The sequence below is a fragment of the Drosophila miranda genome (assembly GCF_003369915.1).
Source record: "Drosophila miranda strain MSH22 chromosome Y unlocalized genomic scaffold, D.miranda_PacBio2.1 Contig_Y2_pilon, whole genome shotgun sequence".
In the NCBI taxonomy this organism is placed as follows: domain Eukaryota; kingdom Metazoa; phylum Arthropoda; class Insecta; order Diptera; family Drosophilidae; genus Drosophila; species Drosophila miranda.
Genome location: NW_022881614.1, coordinates 35,559,628 through 35,580,644, shown reverse-complemented (window position 1 = coordinate 35,580,644; position 21,017 = coordinate 35,559,628). Strand labels below are relative to the sequence as shown.

Here is a 21,017-nt window from a genome sequence, read left to right as displayed (position 1 = left end):
TCTTTTATTTGTATATATTTTGTGGTAGGAATTCTTGAAGGGGGTAATTTAACCACCAGGGCTTATCACACGACGTCGATTTCTGACAGTCAGGCAGGAAGTGAAACTTAAACTTTTCGTAGCGAGTGGATGATAGCTTATGTAGCTATCCAACCAAATCTGTGCCTTTGTTGGACAGGTCACTAGCCACAGCCACTAGCAAGTATAGGAAAGTGGACAATATAGGACTGCTGAATCACTTGGCAATCAACATTAATTGTGCAGACGAACTGGCCTTGACTTTGCACGGCGGCAACGAGATTCAACCGTGAACAGACCTGATCATGAGTACGGCATGCGACCGCGCACAGCCACAGCGTGTGAACTCGGCCTTACACAGAAACACTATCACGGCACAATTGATTGCAGAGTGCCCCACAGGCAGAATGAACTAATGTAAACTTACTTTTTGGGGTAATAAATTTATTAGACTAAATAATTCCGTTGTACTTTTAAAGTTCGCGCTCACTCGACCGACGCATGTCACGCGGGCTGTGCTGTTGTCGTCGTCTGAGCGGAGAATGGAGTTCGGTTCGGCGAGAGAGTGGCGTCCGTGGGGTCGTCAGCAATCACCAAAATAAACGCACCCAACGCCTGTGACCCCCACACGGCGCAGTGTCATCAGTTGCCGGCTATGCCTATGAACCATAAATAAATATTGCTGCAGTTTAATTTTAATCACAGCCATACATACAGATACAGGCCTATACAAAATGAGCCAGATTGCTCTGCATGTAGGTGACGAGCGATTTTCGAACAACGGAGTCACCAGACGATCTCCTCCAATGTTTAAGCTCACGAAGAACTGGCGGCCGTAGCGCTTGCTCAGCTTGGCGGCCAGAACAGATGACTCAGTTTGGCCGTATCCGCCCATAAGGGTCGAGGAAAGTGCATCGCTTTTGGTGGAGTCGCGTGCGGGCATGCCCACAGCCAGCTCATCAAAGACCTCATTTTCCTTTAAATTGACAATCAGCATTGTGCTACCATTCATCTTGAGGGCCCGCAGTATAAACTGTGCAGTCCCATTCTCCAATACGGCCATGTGTGAGGTGAACAATGCATTTTCACCGGCGTACTGCTTATGGCCATTCAGCTGGACATGACCGGCATCTCCGGCTGCTGCTGGGTCCGAAATATTAAGATTCTCCATCGCTCCAACTCCAACTTTCTGTGTTTGGCTATGTTTAAAATCAATTTATAATAAAAATGTCACTTTAAAAAAGGTAAACAGAATGAAATGCACATTTTGTCCAGTGGACTTATCGATAAAATATACCGTCCGACCCTTAGAAATACACAAAAACGAGGGGGAACGTTGTGAGTTGCTGCGGAGACCGCAACTCTACATTTATACCCGATACTTAGTCAGTATGGCTCTCCTCCGGCAGACGCCGCTAATATTAAACGACATGACAAAGAGTGCGTGCGAGAGAGACAGAAAATCAGTCTGAGCGTGACGTCGCCGCTGCGTGGCCACTGCAAATTGATTTCTTGCTACAAAAATGATCCGATCTCTTCCAGATTCAGCAATCTGATAGATATGATCATTATCTATGATTCTGCGTTTTTAGTTTTCTCGAATGTGCAATATTGTGGATGCAACAGATTTTTGTCCTTTGTGGGGGCGGAAGGGGGTGGGGCGAAATTCTGAGATATACGTTTTATAGTGAGATCTAACAGAAGTGCGGATACCAAATTTGGTTACTCTAGCCTTAATAGTCTTTGAGATTTGTGGATGCCCCAGATTTTCGTCCTTTGCGTGGGCGGAAGGGGGTGTGGAGAAATAGGTTCTGAGATCCTTGAACTCATATTTTGCAATTGGCAAAACCGACCCTGAAACCTGTGTGTTAGAGAGAGACAGAGCGAGAAAGAATGAAATTGTTTTCTTGATTCTGGCTATAAAAATTATACGATCTGGTTGAGATTTTACATTCTAGAACATATAGTCATCCTCTACGATTCTGCGTTTTTGGTTTTATCGTATCTTTATAAATCTGGATGCCACAGATTTTCGTCCTTTGTGGGGGCGGAAGTGGGCGGGGCGAAGTTTTGAAATATTTTTGTAGCAGTGACATATCACAGAAGTCTGGATCCAAAACATCGTTGCTCTAGCTCTTATAGTCTTTGAGCACTAGGCGCTGAAGGGGACGGACAGACGGACGGACGGACGGACAGACGAACAGACAGACAGGGATCAATCGACTCGGCTATTGATGCTGATCAGGAATATATATACTGTATGGGGTCGGAAACGATTCCTTCTGGACGTTACACACATCCACTTTTACCACAAATCTAATATACCCCAATACTCATTTTGAGTATCGGGTATAAAAATATGCCGACTCATTTTTAAAATATACCGTAATATAGTGAAGAATTCAAGATCTACTGTACATATTCCTCGTTTTTGATATTCCTTCAAGTATTACTAGCTCGATGATCTCTCAGCCCAGCCCACATAATTTTATTCAGATAATGAACCTATTTTCCACTTGATTGGTTTATTTTAAATTCTTGCTTTTATTGGATTTTGACTAAAACAAGGTTTTGGCGAAAAAGGTCAAACAAAGAAAACATAAGAGAGTTAACGTTCCATTGAATAATGCTGGCTAACTAACATAGTTATATCCCTTTAATGAATAAATTGACTACAAGTACTTCCATTTATTGTATTTTAACCCAAAAAATTCAACAAATAAAACAGTCGCAATGTTGTCACGTCAACGTTGCTGGTTATTGAAGACTTGTTACTTATCAACCGGAGTATGGGCATTTGTATTCCCTATTTCGTTAATTTAATTTAGGGATACTGTTTTCCAAACTGTTTTTAAAACGTAATTAATACGGAAATTTTCTCAAATTGATATGATTTAGACGTATTCATGCATTTGATTTTTTTTCTGTATACTCATTGCAAAATATCGTTGAAATACCTTTAAAACAATGCATTACTAGTTTCTGCATTAATTAGAGCCGCAATAATAATAATAATTCTATAATATCCTTTTCCCTAGGGTATGCCGAATGTTCCGCATCCCGCGGACATGTAGAGCAAAAATTAAAAAAAAACCTGCGTATGTAATTTTTATTACCCTTTGTCCGATTTATTGATGTATTTAAAAAATATCTTTTTTTTTTTTTTTTTCATGTGGAAAATTTGTATTTTATTGTAAACAAGTTTACTGCTACCTTTCGTGGCAACTTAATCTAGTTTTACATTTAAGGGGAAAAACAATTGATCACAGGAGATACATACTTAAACTTAATGTTACATATATGGAGTAGGTACATACATTATTTAGAATATTTACAAAAAGTTAATGAGATGTTATAGGAGGGATCTAGTAGGGAGATCCAGTGGATGACTCCTTTTGAGTCTTCTTTTCCTTGGCGGGTTAATTAGACGTCTGGCTAGCGCATTAGGGTGACCACCAAGTTGTTGCAAGTACCTTGCTGCATGTAATTGTATAACATCGCCCACTTTGGGAACCTTTAGGTCCCTCTCGATGTCGCTGTTTCGTATGTACCATGGAGCATTGCATATTCGTCGTAGAATTTTTGACTGATCAACTCTAATTTTATTTAAGTTGGTTTTTGACGCGATGCCGTAACCTTGAAGTGCGTATTTCCATATGGGGCTGAGGATGGACTTGTATATCGTGACTTTGCTGTACAGCGATAGCTTATTTCTTGGTGCAAGTAGCCACGCCATCTTTCCCGCTTTCGCCATCACAGACTGTCGAACCATGGTAGTATGGGTTTTGAAATTTAGTGACCTGTCGAGTACAACACCCAGGTATTTGTACGAGCTCTTGTGCGTAAGTGTGGAGCCCAGCATATTAATGCCTCCGCAAGAAAGTGTTCTCGTAGCAAAAGTAACATTAGCACATTTGCTGCTGTTGATGCCTATGTTCCATTTCTGAGCCCAGACCTCAAAGCTGCTCACATATTGTTGCAGAGCTTCCGTAGCTAGATTTATGCTTGGACTTCTGGTCAGCACTGCAGTGTCATCCGCGTAGGTTGCTATCAACACATCGTCCTCGTCCAACCCAGTTATTACCCTTGAGGAAGGCATATCGGCTGTATATAGGGTATATAACGTTGGTCCAAGAACGCTGCCTTGTGGGACGCCTGCACAGATTGGGCGCTTCGATGATTTTGCTCCATTTACAACAACTCTAAAACTTCTGTCCATTAGAAAGCTACTCACCAGCTGGAATAGCTGCGGCGGCAATATGTTTCTCAGCTTAAAGAGGAGGCCATCATGCCACACCCTGTCAAACGCTTGTTGAATGTCCATAAACACAGCTACCGAATACATTTTTTGCTCCATTGCATCAAGCGCGAAGTTGACCACTCGATGAAGTTGTTCTGGCGTGCCGTGACCTTGTCTAAATCCAAACTGCCACTTTGGAATTCTTTTCTTTACAGGTTCAAGCTGCATGATGCGGTTCAGTATCATTCTTTCCGCCATCTTCCCTAGCGCTGAGAGCAGGCTAATTGGTCTGTAGCCATCGACTTCTGTGTGTTGTTTTTCTGGCTTAGGTACCATGGAGATCAGCGCCATCTTCCAGCAGGTAGGAAAGTGTCCTATCCTAAGAATGCTGTTGAGGAGCAGCACTATAAATAGCAGCGCTTTTTTAGGCAGAAGTTTTAAAGTCCTGTTGTCCAGCAGGTCCTCACCAGGGGATTTTTTGGCCTTCAGCTTCTTAATTTGCTTTACCACCTCTTGAAATGTGACTGGGCTTGCTGGCAAGGACATTTGAAATGGCATTTCCAATTGTAGCTCGACGGCCCTTCGTGTAACAGCAGACGTAAGATTAAATGGCTTAAATCTTTGCTCTAAACTGTCTGCGAAGATATCAGCCTTTTGCTGACTGGAGTAGCACCAACCGCCTGCTGGATTTTTAATTGGCGATTTAGGCAGGACTACTCTTTTAAATCGGCTTGTAAGCTTCCAGAGAGTATAGTTGAAAGATGCATCGGGGCCAGCTTTTTCTAAAATGTTATCAATGCTCGTCTGCTTGACTTTTGCAAGTACCATTTGCAAACGGTTTGATAGTCTCAAGTAGATTTGATGAACTCGAGTATCACCCGTTCTCGCATACTCTCTTCTTACTCTTCTTTTCAGGCGCAGGAGAGCTACGGCACTTGGGGGAAGAGTATCTTGTCGTCGTTGGCTTGGTGAACATTGGTTTACAGGCGCAGCAGAAGATGCAGCCAATATTACGTTTCTCATAAATATCGAGATTGCATCTTCTATATCATCGGGACTTTTTATTTCCGTGTTGAGGTTGATTCTACTATCTAGTTCGGCTTGAAATACTTCAACGCAAGAGCCTCGAGGGAGAATTTGTTGCTTCATAGTTTTGATTTGAGGAGAATGATGCACTGATGCTACAATTGGCAGGTGATCCGAGGAGAGTTCATATTTAGTTTCGACTGACAGCTTGTTTTGCGCAATCCCGTTGACAGTGAAAAAGTCGAGAGCAGAAGGTGTAAGGCGAGTGTTGTATGAGAAGAAAGTTGCCTCGCCAGTGGCAAGGATTTCGCATGTGCTACATAAAAAAAAAAAAAAAAAAAAAAAAATATCACACTGATTTCGGCGTGGGCAAACAGTGCTGGAAAGCATTTGAAAGGTTACCAGTTAATCCATTCGATAGGCCGCCACAGCATTGCAGTCACATTGGCGCCAAATACCGCGTCCAGTTTAAATTTAATTTAAATGACGAAAAAGACAAAGTTTTGCCGTTCGCAGTGTCGGTTGCATTTTTATTAGAGCTCTTATTAATGTCGGCAGATTTTTATAGATTTTTTTTGTTAGGTTAAAATACATATGTACGATATTTTGTTCAGAATTACAATCAGATTTTATAGTTTCGCATCTACTGCACATATGTACTGATTTATATATTTTTAGCGTTGTTTGATTTGAATTACTTAAGGTGAATACAAAAACGAAGAGATGTGCGAGTGGCAATTGAATAGAGATAACAAAAAAAGGGGGAATATATTATTCGATAGATCAGTTCTCAGTACCGGTTGAGTCAAGATTTACTAATTGTAAATTAAAAATGTATTGTATATATGCGTTCGTGACTTGAAATGTCAATTAAAATCTACTACTTTCGTTTGCGTTTATATTTCGTGGAATAATATTCTATACGTTTGCGTCTATTGCGTTTTATTTGTTGATACTAAGTTGTTAATTGTTTGCATTTTTTGAATATCAAATAATTTTGATTAACTTGAGGGTTCTTCTACTATAATTTGACTAAGATTTGCAACCGCGATTCCAAGCTTTCATTTTCATCCTGCTGATTTTATCTTTTGTTTTGTTTTTTTTTTTTTGTTGCGGCGTTTTCTTTGTTCTTTTTTTCATGTAATCAATTTGTGAATATAAATTAATGTGATATACAATAGAGTTGTTGTTATTCGGGGCGGTGCTTCTTAATCCTCATCGTCCTCGGACTCGGCTTCTTGTAGCCAAGTCAGCCAGGCGTTCACTTGGAACAGAGCGGATCCTTTGCCTGGATATTTGTCGGAAATCTCCTCCTTCCAAGAGACGAATGCTTCCTCCTCGATGATTTCAGACTCGTACAGATATTTGAACCAACGGCACAGCATGCCTAAATTGGACAAAGCAAATGGTTAGGGGACAACTCTTGGAGCAAATGGGAACGAAAGTAGTCCGTTCTTCATCGACTTACCCTTGGGGAAATTCTCGTTAAAGCAGAACGCCTGCAGGGCATACAACGCGATCAGTTGTAGTTCGTTTTGTCCAAGGAAGGTCTGCAGCATCTGACTATAGTTCTCCAGCAGTTGCTGTTCCTTCTGGGTAACGGCCTTCTCCGGAGCTTCCTTTGGGACCAGATTGGGGGCCAGTGTCGTCTCCTTGGTTATATATTTCACCACTACGGTCATTAGGGACTGAATAAAGCCGGGGTCCTTGTAGTACTTGTTGTCCACATTCGATTTGATCCACTTATAGAAGTTGGTCGGACTGGGATCGGACAGCAACTGCTTCATCATCTCGGCCTGCACTTTCAACAACGGATAAAGGAAGGAAAGACTGCGATCCTCGAGTATTTCGGCCAGTCTCTCCTTGTTACGATCAACCTCTGGCAGACTGTTCATCAGGTCAATTTTACTTGCTCGGAACTTCTCCTCCAAGGCCTCCTTGCCAATGCTCTTATGCAGCTGCTGCAGCACCAAGAGGAAAAGCGGGAAGTGCTGCCCATTGTCCGTGTAGTTGGCGATGTCGTTCAGCTTCAGCAGAGCTGGCTCGCATACGGCCTTGCTCAGGACACTCGCCACGTGGGCCGTGATCCTCGGATTGAGAGCTTCGCGCTCGTTCATCTTGTTGACCAACTGCTTGAAGACCTCCACTACAATGTTCGGCTTGATGCTCGACTGTTTGCGTAATGTCTGCAAGAAGCGCACGACGCGCTCCAAGTAGACATCATTCACACGGTCCAACACATCCATCAGCAAGTTCATGCACACATCCTTCAGGGACTTCTCGGGCAGTTTCAGCTCGAGGAATCCCTCAACTAGCTCACTGAATCGGTCAGATTTGAGGGAGGGTATTGGTGTTTCCCCTTCCTGCTCTGCAGCTGGCGCTGGAGCTTCGACCTCTGTCTCCTCATCCTTTGGCTCCTCGTCGTAGAAGAACTTCTCCTTGAAGTAGAGGGTGGCCTTCTTGCCCTGTTCCTCCTTGCTGGTATACTTATCCTTCTTCTGCTGCTTGGCCGAGCCATTGCCTGATGGTGTGCTAGGTCTCTCCACGGAACCACTCTTCGGTTGTTCATGTTCTTTGCCGTCGTTCGAAGACTTTGAGGATTGGGCGTCCGCGTTCTGCTCATCTAATTTCTCCCGCGAGCCACCCGAGCTGAAGTTGGGCGACGATGAGGTCGCCTTGAGGGTCTTCTCTTGCTGAACTCCGTGGAGTGTCTTGTTATCCGCGTATTCCGCAGACGGGGTGGACGATGGACGTGTGGGATTCATCAGATGGGATGGATAGTGGGAATTGGATAGCTGTCCCTGGTCCTTGCCCTGGCTGCTGTTGGGTGGCGTCGACATGGGCAACGTGGCTGGGAACTTCTGGTTTTGGTTGGCCGCTCGGAAAAGCAAGGAGTTGGCCGCCGGGCGCATTTGCAAGTTCTCCACCGCATCCTGGTTCGTGGTGATCAAATTGCGCTTAAAACGCGGCGCTAGCTCCTTGCTGCCCAGCAGCTGATTACCGCCATATTGTCCGTCGTTGCGGTCCCTGTCCCGGTCGTTGTTCCTGCGCGAATCATCCCGAACTCGGTCCCGGTTACCAGATGACCCTCCTCCGCCATTTCCTCCACCGTTCTGGTTGTGCTTGTTGTAGCGATTGTTGTAGTTTCCGCCGCCGCCGCCTCCGTTCTGGTCGCGATTGCGGTCGCCGCGATTGTTGTACTGGCGATTATCGCGATCTCGGTCCCGATTCGAGCTGGTGGCGAATCTGGAAAAGAGCATTTATTAGGTATATATTCATCCATCGAAACCAGATGGAATGCTGGAAGTCGGAAAGTCTCTACTTACGGGGACACAATGGGAGAGGATCCGGCGACACTTAGCCCGCTGAACATATCATTATAGCCAGGCTGGATATTCAAGTGGAATCGGTTCATCCAGCTGTCGGAATCGCGATCGTTGTTGCGCATATCGCGATTGCGATTGGGGAAGGGGGTGCGTATGATAGAGTCGTCGTCCGAGCGTATTTGCTTTATGGGGACGGGTCCCTCGGCGGTGCCAACCTTGCGTGGAATCCAATGGTTCAGTCGCAGCTCGATGACATCCTTTAGCATGAAGCGTATCCTTGGTGGATATTCAGTTGACTTTGATCGACGTTCCAACGTCTCGAAGTACTGATTCATCAGCTCTTTGCCCTGTTCTGAATCCAGATTCTTGCCGCAAGTCTTGAGCAACGGAGCCAGGCATTCCATGTCCTCGCACATTTCCCGCGCACCGGCCCTACGCTTCTTCTTCTTGTCCAGTAGCTCCATGATGCACTGATGCAGCACGGTTTTCGACAGCATGTCGAGCTTGTTGAGCTCCCCAATAAATTTAACGTTGCCGAGCATGCGCTGCTTCGCCAGGTGGCGGCGTTCCTCCTCGTCGGCCTCATTTTCTGGTGGCGGTCTGCTGTCGTTCTCGTCGCGCTTCAGACGATTGTTAAACTTGTCGCGACAGACGGCAATCAGGAGTCGCAGGAAAGTGCAAGAGTTGTTTGGTTCCTTATCAAACGATGGTGCTTCCTCGGACAGGCGCTTGCACAGCTGTGCGTACATAGACGAGTACTTGGGCTCATCCAATGCCTTGTCAAAGATCAGCAAGATCACACCATTCAAAATGACAATCGAATTGAGGTCAAGTTGCAGTAGTTCATCGCTCAGCTCCTGGAATTTCTCGGGCGTTAGCTTGTTCAGTATTCCCCTTACGCGCCGGAACACGGCATCGTTCTTCTCGCTCTGCGTAAGTCCATGCTGCGGACGCAACGATGGTGGTATCCAGCGACCAGTAATTGGCGGGGAGTGTTTCCCTTGGTGCCTCCTGCTGCCTGTGATTGCTGCTGCTGTTGTTGTTGATGCTGCTGTTGGTGTTGGTGCTGCTGGTGCTGCTGTGACGACTGTGATTGCTGAGAAGTGGCTGCCGAGTGGGCAGAGTTGTTCAAAGAATGGTTCGAAGAATTGGAAGTTGAAACCTGAGCAGGCGCATTTCCGTTACGAACGGCAGTAGGACGACTGGCGGCCGCACCACGATCGTAGCGATCCGTTTCGGGGGCCCTATTGTAGCCAGATCGGGGGCCTGCTGCTCCAGCACCTCCGTTTCGCTCTTGGCTGTTAGTACTGTTGTATCGTTGATGTGAGGTAGAGTCTTCGTAGCTGTCGCGGTAGTTGTTGGGGTATTCTTCGCGACGAACTCCGCTCACGACTCCATCGTTGCCACCACGCGAATGCCCGTACGACGACTTGTTAATTGAGTTAGATGCAGCTCCGTTGTAGTTGGACGAGGAGTTGCAGTTGCCGTAACGCGACTGTTGTCCGTTGCTTCCATTGCCGTTCTCGTAGTTGCGGGATGAGCGGTAATTACTGCCACCGCCGCCGCCGCCACTACTTCCGCCAGCAGGACCGCCGGTGGAGTTGGAGTTTATTGATCGATTATTATAGCTGTCATCGGAGTTGGAGTGATAGCTGCGACTACCACGATGAGCTCCGCCTTGCTGATCACTCGAAGAATATCGTCCAGAGCCGTTGTAGCTGTCGGAGCTGCCGAGCTGCTGGTTGTTGATGCTTTGACCCAAAATGTCACTATTCTTTTGATAGTAACGCGACGACGACGAGTCACCCTGGTAAGATCGTCGAGGTCTTGGGCTCACCTCACTATCGTGTTGACGAATTTTGGCGGAATTTTTACTATAGCCAGTGGAAAAGTGTCCAGTTGGGCCACCAGATGAACGGCTGCCGTTTCTACCACCTAAACCCTCGCTGCTGTTGCTTATGGCTGGGGATACTGCACCGCCGGACTTGTAGCTAGAACTGTTCGAGCCCTTGCGATAGTTGACGCCTCCTTGGTTCGATGCGGGTGTTGAGCCCTTGTCGATCTTTACCAGATTCTTAAGATTGTTGAACGTATCTGTCGCTGTGGTAATCGGCAAAAGATTGGGACTGGTATTGAGCAGGGTTTTCCCGACCGTTGGTGTCGGTGGGGTTTGGCTACCGCAGCTGACGCTTATAACGCCACCGCCTCCGCCGCCACCACGATTGGTAAGCTGATCGTAATTGCGCTCGATCTCGCTGGGGTTCGCCGTTATTACCAGTCTTAAATCGCTGCCGCCGCCGATGCTCGTCGTATCACCGGTGCTGGTGCCTCCCTCAATGGTGATCGTTTTACCGCTCCGAAACTGATCTATGATGACGCCTGCCTGGTGCACGTTGGTGTGCTCCCAACGTTGCGGACTGTCGTCGTAAGAGTGCAAAAGGGGAGCGGCGTCGTACGTTGATAGAGGAATGGTGATGATTTTTCTAGATCAACTCGGGGCGAAATATAAATTGCAGCTGTGAACACAGGTGCAACGAGCGAGCTCTCTCTAGTGTGTGGTGGTGGTCGGTCGTTTGGGGGATACCGCTGGTTGCTGGTTGCTCCTCCTGGTCGGATCTGGCCTGATCCTTCAACACAGAAACGGGACACACACACAAATCTGACAACACACACGCGCACGCACGCACGCACAGTAGGGTAGGTTGCGTTGAGACTCGAGTGGAGGCGTTCCTTCCGTTCGGTTGGGTTGCTTCTTCGTCTTCTTCTTCTTGTTCAGCTGAGGCCTGCGTGGTAACTGGGGGATTAGTCTCTCAGTTCCGTTACACTTGGGCTGCCTTGCGTATATGGAAGTCCTGTGTCAAGCAATGGAAGAATTTGGGAACCAAAATCAAAACAAATTTATAACCGACTTGGGAGAAGGGATAAAATAGACTGTATTCAGAGCTTACGCTAGAACTAGCTCGTATTGTGACACAAGTGTACAGGAAAACTAATCGCCTCACTTATAAGCAATATATAGTCAACACACAGATAATTACAGTTATTTTCGCCACATAACTGTTGCACCTGCACTCGGCAATGGATAGTCAATGCGAACTGAAAGTACTTTATGGAAATAGCCTCGCCAAATGAAACAAATTCAAGTTAATTTCACTGCTTTTCCGTTCCGTTACGTTCTGTTCTCTCTCACTCTCTCTTCGTACTTGCTTTGTTTGCTGGCACGGCGTTGCCCTCCGTTGGTAATTTAGCACAGTGATATTTAAGAATAATTAAACAATGATTTATGAGTTGTGTTGTGAATAAATCAATATTTTCTAGATTCTAGATGATTTTCATGAGTGAGTGAACAAAAAAGAGTTCTTCACTTAAGTGAGCAACTGAACATGTTCCTTCCAAGCTGTTCTTTGTTGTTCACTTGTTCTTTGTTGTTCACTTGTTCTTTTTTGCTCACTTGTTCTTTACTCACTTTTTGCGCAATTTTGCTCCTCAAAGGGCATTTTGCGATCTGTCAGCTGTTGCTCATATTTGCGTTTACTTCACACTTTTTGTATTACCGGCAAAGCTGTTTACTCTTTCAAATATTCTGTATGTCGCTAATTCGAAAGTATAGTGAAATTTGGAACCATCTGTGCATGAATAGTGAACAACTGAGTGAGCAAGTCAGCAACTGAGCAAGTGAGCAACTGAGCAACTGAGTAACTGAGCAATCTAAGAGAGCAAGTGAGCAATATGAGTGAGTGTGTCAGTGTCCTTTCTTTGTGTGGAGGTTTATGGCCTCTGCTTTGGAGCTCGGTAGGTCGCCTGCTAGCTATCTCGCTCGCTCGATGCTGGTCTTCTGCGCCATCGAATTAAAGTGCATTGACCCCAAGAAATCAACAGAGTCGCTCCCGATACGCATATACTCGGCATAGCCACAGACGAGGGGAGCACTGCGTTGATTAGCGTGTTTAGTCAACGGCAGAGTGGTAAACATTCCCTCATTGCACACTTGGACATGAGTGACTTTGTTTATTTTTTCTGAATTTGCTAGCCTTGCCTTGCCTTAATTGATTGAAGTCTATCTATGTACTATAATGTGAGTGTATGTGTATATCGAAGCAGCTTGAACAACCCTGGCCCGTCTTTGGTCCTAAGCCTAGACTCGAGTCTGTATATTTGTATATATATCCGTATTCGACTCGCAAGTATTGCCTGCAATAGTGCCTTCTAAACATCCCCCCAAAATGTGGCCAATGTGAAAATCCACCCCGTGTCAGAGTCACTGCAACGAGGCGTCGACGACCCCGACCCGACCCGACCGCGCCTCGGGCCCTCCCTCCCCCTCGACGTAAGACCCAGTTGTGGATGATTTTGACCTCAATTCCAGCGCGTGGCCCGTGTACAAGTGTTTGCTGGGCTGAGAGGTGCAAATTTAACCAACCAAATGGCACACCCACGTTATGAAACTCTCTTTTGGTTGTGGGGGCTGTTGTATGATGGAATATCTCGTATCTTGAACCTATCCCAGAACCTATTCCGCTAAGGCGCACTCAATTTTTACAATGACGAAAACAGGGCGAACAAAGTGAATCAATACAGACACTATTCGTAGGCATATGTGTGTGTGTTTGTTCACAGATCATATCAGCGAGAAAATACGGCGCACACGGAAACACACAAAGTGAAGCTGGCCGAAGGAAAATCGACAAACTCAAACTCACCCACCAGGGGTGGCGGGGTCTTCCAAAGGGGGAAGACACACTGTTAGATCAACGTCAACAGCATTTGAGATTTTCCAATGTGCCTCCGCCATTTTGTTGCATGAATATGTGTACATACATACGTACATACACACACAGGCAACTTTCTTTGTTCTTGTACTTCCGAGTGATTCATTTAGTTTGCCTTTTAAATGTTCTGTCTCCCATTGCATTTTTTCAGTTTAAACGTTGTCAATTTTCACATCGAAAAACAAATTGCACTAATAATTTTCCATCTCACTTTTATTGATTTCCCAGCATCACTTTTTCGCCATGAAGAAACGAGGACGTGCTACACAGAACATACATACACAAAAAATCGGATTTCTCTAAATCATCATGGCAAATTTTGAGGCTATTATTTGAAATTCACTTTTTAACTAAGTTCACTTTGCCTTTTCAATCAAAAGTAGGAGGAAAAAGGACGGCCTAGCAAGTCCTTCTCAAATTCATTGTACTAACCTTTATTTTCACTAATTTCTTATTCCGTATGGCCAACACGCAAGCTGAAAATGTGAATTAGAGATGCGCATCAGTGTGGACTTAGAGGCAGGAAAAAGCAATTCGTCAGTATATTTACGGTATATTTTTAAAATGAGGCGGTATATTTCGGTATATCTTATCGATACATTTTATCTGCTGAAATCGATAAACAAATTTTAATTTCTTTAACTTTTTCTTTGTTTTTCTGCTATTTCAAAATACATGCAAAATGTAAATCATATAAATCAAGGCATGCAAATCAGTGTGATACAAATAATCACATGCAATAAAATACCGAAGTCTGAAATCGATAAAAGGATTTTCTCAGCTGATTTGTAGCTCGATAAACAAATTCAAAAAACCATAAAAGGACTTGTTCCACTTAAGAACCTCGTAATTAGTCATGTTTCTGGTGGAGAATGGGGCCAACATCAAGAGGCCAAATGTGAACGGCGGCACGTCTCTCATTAACTCGGTGCAATATGTCCAGCTCTTTTTGTACTTTCTGCAAGACGGACATTCGGAAAACGAGTGGAGGCTGAGGTCCTCTGCAGCGGCAACTCCTCTAGACAGTGCATCTAGTCGGAACACCCAGTGGCTTGCATTTATCAGCAGCACATCTCCATCAAAGGGAGATGTCCATCCGCCGATGATCTGCTATCGCCTGCCACAATTATACGCAGCAGCGCACAATATCCGCACGTTAGCCTGCGGCCTTGCTGTTCGTTACCCGGCCATGGGTGTCATTAACGATTTTACATCAGGAAGGAGTGAGGAGTTACGCGTCTGTGGGACGTCTACGGGTAAGACAATACAAATCTTTGATGCTATAGCTACCACCTAATAGTCTTTTTCCAGACGGGACAACAACGAACCTGATAAGAAGTCTTTGATCACGTATATCTTGTCGATGCACGATGTGTTCCCGGAGCCGCCTTGATCCATTCATTGCAGAGCTCATTTGTGCAGCATTGTGGCATTTGCCAGCAAAAGCTTGATGCTGTGACTTCTGGCTTCGATCTGGAGCACCCCCCGTTTTTGATCTGTAGGGGTCATGAATCGACTCAGTATGTGTTGGAAGGCGCCTTGCTGATCAGCTGCCTAGACAGCTGACCGCAGAACGGACAAGTGTAGAAGTCAGCCGAGGTCAGGGTTGCTTAATTTTGACAACCTAGAGGGCGTAACCTCCCCATGCAAGAGTGCATGCAAATGACAAGCGGCCAGATCAAGTTTCCGGCTTCGATCTTTTCCTGTGCGACAATCAAGCCAACAAGACGTGTTTTGTAAACAGTGAAAAGTTTGCCATCCGCGCCGAATTACACTACATAAAGTCAAAAGTGTGTACAGTGCCGGAAGGTGTATAAGTGTAGCCGTTTCTGCTGGAACAACCTCTTCTGTGGGCGTTCCAACCCAGAGGACCGCCAGAGGCTGGATTAATCTGTGAACATCCACGGATTCCGCTGCCACTGCGGTAAGATAAATGTCGATCCTCATTCTCGGGACGAATATGTAATAGAGGTAACTCGTATTTTTGCGCAGCAAAAGATATTCTGCGGAAATTGCGGACCAGCTCTTCGGAAAGACGCCGCCTTGCGCGCCCCAGCCTAGCGCCACCCGTGCTAAGGCGCCGCAAGGCACCCCCACGTTTGCGGCACCAAAGAGTGACCAGCAAAGTGGAGTTCTTCGACACGCCTAGAAATCGCTGGCGTCAGCACTCTGATTCATCATTTATCCTGGATCCGCCGAGGGGCCCGTAGATTCCACGTGCCGCATCAACGAGCGATCCACTGCTCGTGGGCTGAGATTCTCGTCCCGTTGGCCGCTCCCCGTCCCCAGCCGGCGCACAAGTCGCCCGACGAGGCGTGTGTGCCGACAAAACAAGGCGCGTACGAGCCGTGCCACATTTAAAATATTTATAAACATTGATAGAAATACCGAAAGAAAACTCAATATACCGTTCCCGCTTCCATAGAGCCCTGTATTAATAGAGTTTCGTCGACATATAAAAAGATCTCGGTCCGTGGTTAGAAATGGCGCATTAAAGCCGGTGGTGAGGAACAATTATGGCCCCAGAGATGCCCTGAATAATTAAAATTAATAGTTACGTTTTTTTGGAGACCAGATGCCAGTTTCAGTATCAGTATCAGTTCCAAAACAGACCAATGAAGTTCCTAATATTTAGCTTTAATTATTAGTATGGCCCGTTCGTATTAAGAATTTATATAAAGTATGGAAAATAGATAGAGGAAATTGTGAGAAACCTAAGAAGTACCGAGAAGAAAAGGAAAAACAGAAATTTAATGGTTCTAGGACTAACTCCGTATGAGGAAAGTCAAAGGTTGCGAAAAATAATAATGTAAACGAAAGGAAGGATAATGTTCTATTTCAGAGTCGCCGGGAGATCGATCATTCGCCGATGGAGGAGCATGACTGCGTGAGTACAATCCTGCGCCTTTCGTTTGATTCTGGTAGTTGCGCCCGATCCTACATGTACATGATACATGTACATATATTAGATATAAAGACCTAGCATTAGAAAATTATGCCATCTCCGATTATATTAGTTTTAACCGTTTCTCGAACAAATATATAATGAAATTCAGATAAAGATAAGGTAGAACGAACTTTGTGCCGGCGTGCGTGTAGCCGCGATCTAGCTGAGGGGGCCGTCTGAAACTTCCAGTTTCGAGGAAGATGGTCATAGGTTGGGTGGGCAAAATGGGCTACCACACTGACATCCGTGGGATAGCAACCGATATCTCCTCCCTTTATCTCTCCTCCTTTTCCTCTCACCCCTTCACCCTCTTTTTCTCTCGCTCTCTCCTCTCCTTCTCCCCTCTCTGACCTATCCTTTTCGAAGCCTTTTTTATCTTTTTGATCGTTCTACCATAGTTTTCTAGCACTGTATCGTCGCAGCACGCTCAATTCTTGGGAAACAAGAAAATCGTTGAAACTGTCGTGTGATAACGTTGAAAAGTGGAGACGATCTGCACGAGCAAGAACCACCACCCCAAAGCCGACGAGCTAGAGCCGGAACATTTAAAGCGTGCCCCGCCTTTGCAGATCGCCCCTCCACTTTGTCTCACGTAGACGAGCGTTACACGTTACAGTTATAATAATATTATTATAATTAAAAAGATAATTTTATTAAATGATTTTAAGATACGATTTTCATAAGTTTTCATAAGTGGCGCCCAACGTGGGGCCCGACTGGGTAGATTCAAATACTCGGCTGGACCCGTGAATGATTAGACAGAAATTTACTTTAGCCGCTTTAAAAAAAAAAAAAAAAAAAAAATCTTTTTTTGTCAAAGTTCTGCAGTGGAAATCAGATAAAGGAGAAGAGGCATTCCTTTCTGACCCCAGATGACAGTCAGCAAGAAGAGGCTCAGTTGACTGGAAGCGACGTATGTTAGATCCTTCAGTGGAATTGCAGAGCGCGAATGACGAATGTCGACCGCCTGACCCTGCGGGAAATACCGCGTTAGTTTTCACACGATCCTATTAAGTAAAAGGCTTCTTCGACTCCAGCGCTTTGGAACATAGGTATTCTGCTTTCGAGCGTGACTCTATCCACGATGGAGGGAAGAGATTTATTCAAGATTTACTGACGGTGGTCTTAGAGTTGGCTGTCGAAAGCTGGAAAACAGATAAACCAGGTTTTATTATCGGTTACTGTCCGCTGCCGGCGTCGAACAATTACCGAAATTTGAGGGGAATAAAACAAAGTTAGGAAGAATTATAGTCATGGCCTTCAGTCCACTGTCACCGCAGCTTTAGACCGTTCTCCAACGCCGTTGTCCGAGCAGTTGCAAGCAACCAGCTATGGAGAGGGAACTGATCCTGACCGTAGACAAGCACCCCAAAGCATAGATCATCCGTCACCATTGCGAAGCGGTTCCTCTGATTTATCCCAGAGACCGGACAAAGTGGTCCATATACTTAATGGCTGGAAAATTAAGTTCTCGGGAGTCGGGGTGTCGATAGATAATTTCATATATAGAGTAGAGGCATTGACCCATCAAACTTTGGAAGGAAATTTTTCCGTGCTTTGCCGGAATGTGAGTGCTTTGTTTGAAGGGAAAGCTAACGAGTTCTACTGGCGACATCATAAGGCTGTAGTTGAAGTTCAATGGGATACTTTATGTGCTGCCTTACGACTGCAGTTTCGCCAAGAAAAAGATGACGTTGACATCGAAGAACTGATCCGAAACCGAAAGCAGAAGGCAAGCGAGACTTTCGATGGGTTTTACGATAGCATCTCTAGCTTGACCGATCAGTTGGAAGTACCCTGGACCATTCGGAAGTTGGTTCGGGTATTGAAGAACAACCTGCGTCCGGAAATTCGCCATGAGCTATTGAACGTAGAAATAAGAACGGTACAGGAGCTCAGGGAAATTTGTCGAAGACGCGAAATCTTCTTAGAGGACGTTAGAACCTCGCATGGGTATGCGAAAACCATGCCTTTTCGGCAAGACATATCGGAGCTGAAACAGGACGTGGAGGCCCGAGAATATTCAGAGAGTGAGAGGGAGAGGGAAGTAGACGCAATTGCATTGATCTGTTGGAATTGTCGGAAGACGGGACACAGATATCAAGATTGTGTTTCTGAACGGGGAATTTTCTGCTATTGCTGTGGTGCTTCTAATACATACAAGCCCAGTTGCGAGAAATGTTCAAAAAACTCCAAGCTCAGCACGCCGAAGTTGCCATTCAAACAGAAGACTTCGTGTGTGCTACGCCATCAAGGCACCAATACCGATTAGAGGCACTTCCACTACCAGTAGTGACCACGATTTACCCAGACCTACAAACAAGCAACGACAGCTCACTGTTGAATTGCACAGACAAAACCAGATTAGACGATTCAGTTACCGGAAATGATTTGTATATAGAGAGAGGGGCAGCAAGATCGCGTAAGGGGAAGCGAATGACTCGGTTTTGGCAAAATGTAAAGATATGCCGGTCAGGAATTAAGCATTTGAGCGCTCTCGCAGACATAAAGAGAGATCCTCGTCCGTTCTTACCAATCCGTCTGCTAGATCGAACCGTCTATGGCTTGTTAGACTCCGGGACGTCCATCAGCTGTGTTGGAGGCGAGTTGGCTAAGGAAGTGGTCCTTGCCGATGCACCTTACAAACGTATTAATGATAGAGCCAAAACGGCGGATGGTAAGGCTCAGAAGATAGTGGGAAGGATGAGAGTAGACGTGGAATATGGGGACGAGAAGAAGTCTCTTGAGTTATATTTAATTCCTTCGCTCAAACATGATCTGTACCTGGGAATTGACTTTTGGGAGCTGTATGACCTGTTGCCCAGTCAGTTGCAAGTGTCCGAAATAGAGATGTCGAACCAAGAGACAAGCGGGGTTGAACAGCACGAGCTGACGCCGATACAAAAGGATCAGTTATCCAATGTACTGAAGTGTTATCCCTCGTTTGCTCAAGAAGGTTTAGGAAAAACCGACTAGATAATGCATGTTATCGACGTAGGGAACGCCAGGCCAGTGAAACAAAGACATTTCCCTGTTTCGCCAGCCGTAGAAAAGGCCATGTACTCGGAAATAGACCGAATGATCCAATTGGGAGTAATAGAGGAATCAGACAGCGCTTGGTCCTCGCCAATAGTGTTGGTCTCTAAGCCGGGAAAAATCCGCATCTGTTTGGATTGCCGGAAAGTGAACAGTTTCACGGAAAAGGATGCTTATCCCTTGCCTCAGATTAACGGGATCCTGAGCCGTTTGCCGAAGGCAGAATTCATCTCGAGTCTTGATCTGAAAGATGCGTACTGGCAAGTACCGTTGGACGTAAAGTCCCGGGATAAGACGGCCTTTACAGTCCCTGGACGTCCCCTTTACCAATTCAAAACAATGCCTTTCGGGCTGTGCAACGCCACCAGTACCATGTCACGATTAATGGAAAAAATAGTTCCTTGTAACCTTCGAAACGAAGTGTTCATCTACTTAGACGATCTGTTGATAGTTTCTTCGAATTTCGAGCGACATCTGGAAGTACTATTAGAAATGGCCAAGCAACTCAGGCGAGCGAAATTAACTATCAACATCGGTAAAAGCCATTTCTGCATGCGCCGAGTGAGGTATTTGGGGCACATAACAGGAGACGGAGGAGTCCGAACCGATCCTGACAAAATAAAGGCCATTGCCGACTTCCCAGTACCGAAAAATCTGAGGGGACTGAGAAGCTTTATAGGAATGTGTGGGTGGTATCGTAAGTTCGTACCAAATTTTGCGTCACTCGCCTCGCCCTTGACCGACGTCATGACAACCAAGAGGAAGTTTGTGTTTCCAAAGGAAGCCATAGAAGCCTTCAATGAATTGAAGCGGTGCCTTTGCGAAGCCCCGGTATTGAGAAGCCCTGATTTTACGAAACCGTTTTACATCCACTGTGATGCTAGCAAAACAGGAGTAGGGGGAGTTCTGGTGCAGCTGTCGGAAGAAGGGGACGAATGTCCAATCGCTTATGTCTCGAAAAAACTAAACAAAGCTCAACGAAATTATAGTGTAACCGAGCAAGAATGTTTAGCCGCCATAGTATCGCTGAAGAATTTCAGAGCGTACGTGGAAGGACACGAATTCACCGTGATAACGGATCACGCGTCCTTAAAATGGCTCATGTCCAATACTGACCTCAGTTCTCGGCTAGCCCGATGGGCACTAGGATTGCAAAGATACAGTTTTAAAATTGAGCATCGAAAAGGCACACAGAACGTGGTTCCTGATGCCTTGTCGCGGGTTAATGAAGAGATGGTGGCCGCTTTGGAATCACCCGAAGGATCGCTGGTTGATCTCGAATCGACAGAATTCAAGTCACCCGAGTATACCGAGTTAGTTAGCCGAGTAGAAACCAACAGGGATAAGCTGCCTGATCTGAAAACTGACGGCGTCTTCGTATTCCGTCGTGCCGAGCACCTGTCTGGAGAGCAAATCCACGACGAGTATGCTTGGAAGCTCTGTGTACCAAAGAGTTTGGTTCCGGATATCCTAAGTCGAGCTCATAATAGGTCTCTAGCTGCTCACGGAGGAATCCACAAAACGATCGAACGCATAAGGCGTCACTACTTTTGGCCAGGTTTGGTTTCGGATGTCAAGGCTTATATCAACTCCTGCGACGTGTGTAAAACGACTAAGGCTCCGAATCGCATTCTCCGACCTCCGTTGGGGAAAGC

The 21,017-nt window shown here is 45.6% G+C and overlaps 2 protein-coding genes and 2 long non-coding RNA genes across 4 annotated transcripts; 1 reads left to right on the top strand and 3 right to left on the bottom strand.

The window, feature by feature from the left end:
* Window positions 1-459: 459 nt before the first annotated feature.
* LOC108160066 lies at window positions 460-1,301 on the bottom strand. Its single transcript, XM_017293815.2, has 2 exons — window positions 734-1,301; window positions 460-677 (listed from the first exon to the last, which is right to left on the bottom strand). The coding sequence occupies exons 1-2, from the start codon at window positions 1,187-1,189 to the stop codon at window positions 672-674; spliced, it is 462 nt and encodes a 153-aa protein (XP_017149304.2). The 5' UTR covers window positions 1,190-1,301; the 3' UTR covers window positions 460-671.
* Window positions 1,302-5,785: 4,484 nt separating this feature from the next.
* On the bottom strand, window positions 5,786-9,789 carry LOC117192334 (eukaryotic translation initiation factor 4 gamma 2-like). The gene is made up of 3 exons (XM_033396982.1): window positions 8,611-9,789; window positions 6,753-8,530; window positions 5,786-6,671 (listed from the first exon to the last, which is right to left on the bottom strand). Exons 1-3 carry the CDS (start codon window positions 9,357-9,359, stop codon window positions 6,493-6,495), a joined length of 2,706 nt encoding a protein of 901 aa, XP_033252873.1. The 5' UTR covers window positions 9,360-9,789; the 3' UTR covers window positions 5,786-6,492.
* A 179-nt stretch (window positions 9,790-9,968) lies between these two features.
* Window positions 9,969-13,892, bottom strand: LOC117192335. Its single transcript, XR_004474288.1, has 2 exons — window positions 13,812-13,892; window positions 9,969-11,462 (listed from the first exon to the last, which is right to left on the bottom strand). It is a non-coding gene; the product is annotated as an uncharacterized LOC117192335 (long non-coding RNA).
* Window positions 13,843-16,445, top strand: LOC117192336. The gene is made up of 4 exons (XR_004474289.1): window positions 13,843-13,930; window positions 14,083-14,635; window positions 14,691-15,303; window positions 15,372-16,445. It is a non-coding gene; the product is annotated as an uncharacterized LOC117192336 (long non-coding RNA).
* The last annotated feature ends 4,572 nt before the right edge of the window (window positions 16,446-21,017 follow it).